This window comes from Onychostruthus taczanowskii, unplaced genomic scaffold (genome assembly GCF_017590055.1).
Source record: "Onychostruthus taczanowskii isolate IOZ18803 unplaced genomic scaffold, ASM1759005v1 scaffold8794, whole genome shotgun sequence".
NCBI classification, from domain to species: Eukaryota; Metazoa; Chordata; class Aves; order Passeriformes; family Passeridae; genus Onychostruthus; species Onychostruthus taczanowskii.
Window position 1 is genome coordinate 1 of NW_024506767.1, and position 273 is coordinate 273.

The following is a 273-nucleotide window of genomic DNA, read 5'->3' on the forward strand; positions in this document are numbered from 1 at the left end:
GCCGCTCGGTGCCGGCGCTGTTCCAGGCGGTGGCGCGGCGCGTGCCGGCCAAGGCGGCGCTGGTGGACGCGGCGTCGGGCGCGGTGTGGACCTTCGCGCACCTGGAGCGCGTGTCCAACGCCGTGGCTCACCTGTGCCGCGAGCTGGGGCTGCGCTCCGGGGACGTGGTGGCCGTGTTCATGGAGTCGCGGCCGGAGTTCGTGGCGCTCTGGCTGGGCCTGGCCAAGGCCGGCGTGGAGGCGGCGCTGCTCAGCTCGCACCTGCGCCGCGAGG

General features: G+C 76.6%; 1 protein-coding gene across 1 annotated transcript; it reads left to right on the forward strand.

The window, feature by feature from the left end:
- Positions 1–5: 5 nt before the first annotated feature.
- Positions 6–267, forward strand: LOC121346969 (long-chain fatty acid transport protein 1-like; the record flags this gene model as incomplete). The annotated part of the gene is made up of 1 exon (XM_041425171.1): positions 6–267. A coding segment is annotated over one exon (262 nt), but the record flags the coding sequence as incomplete, so codon positions are not given.
- Between the last annotated feature and the right edge of the window lie 6 nt (positions 268–273).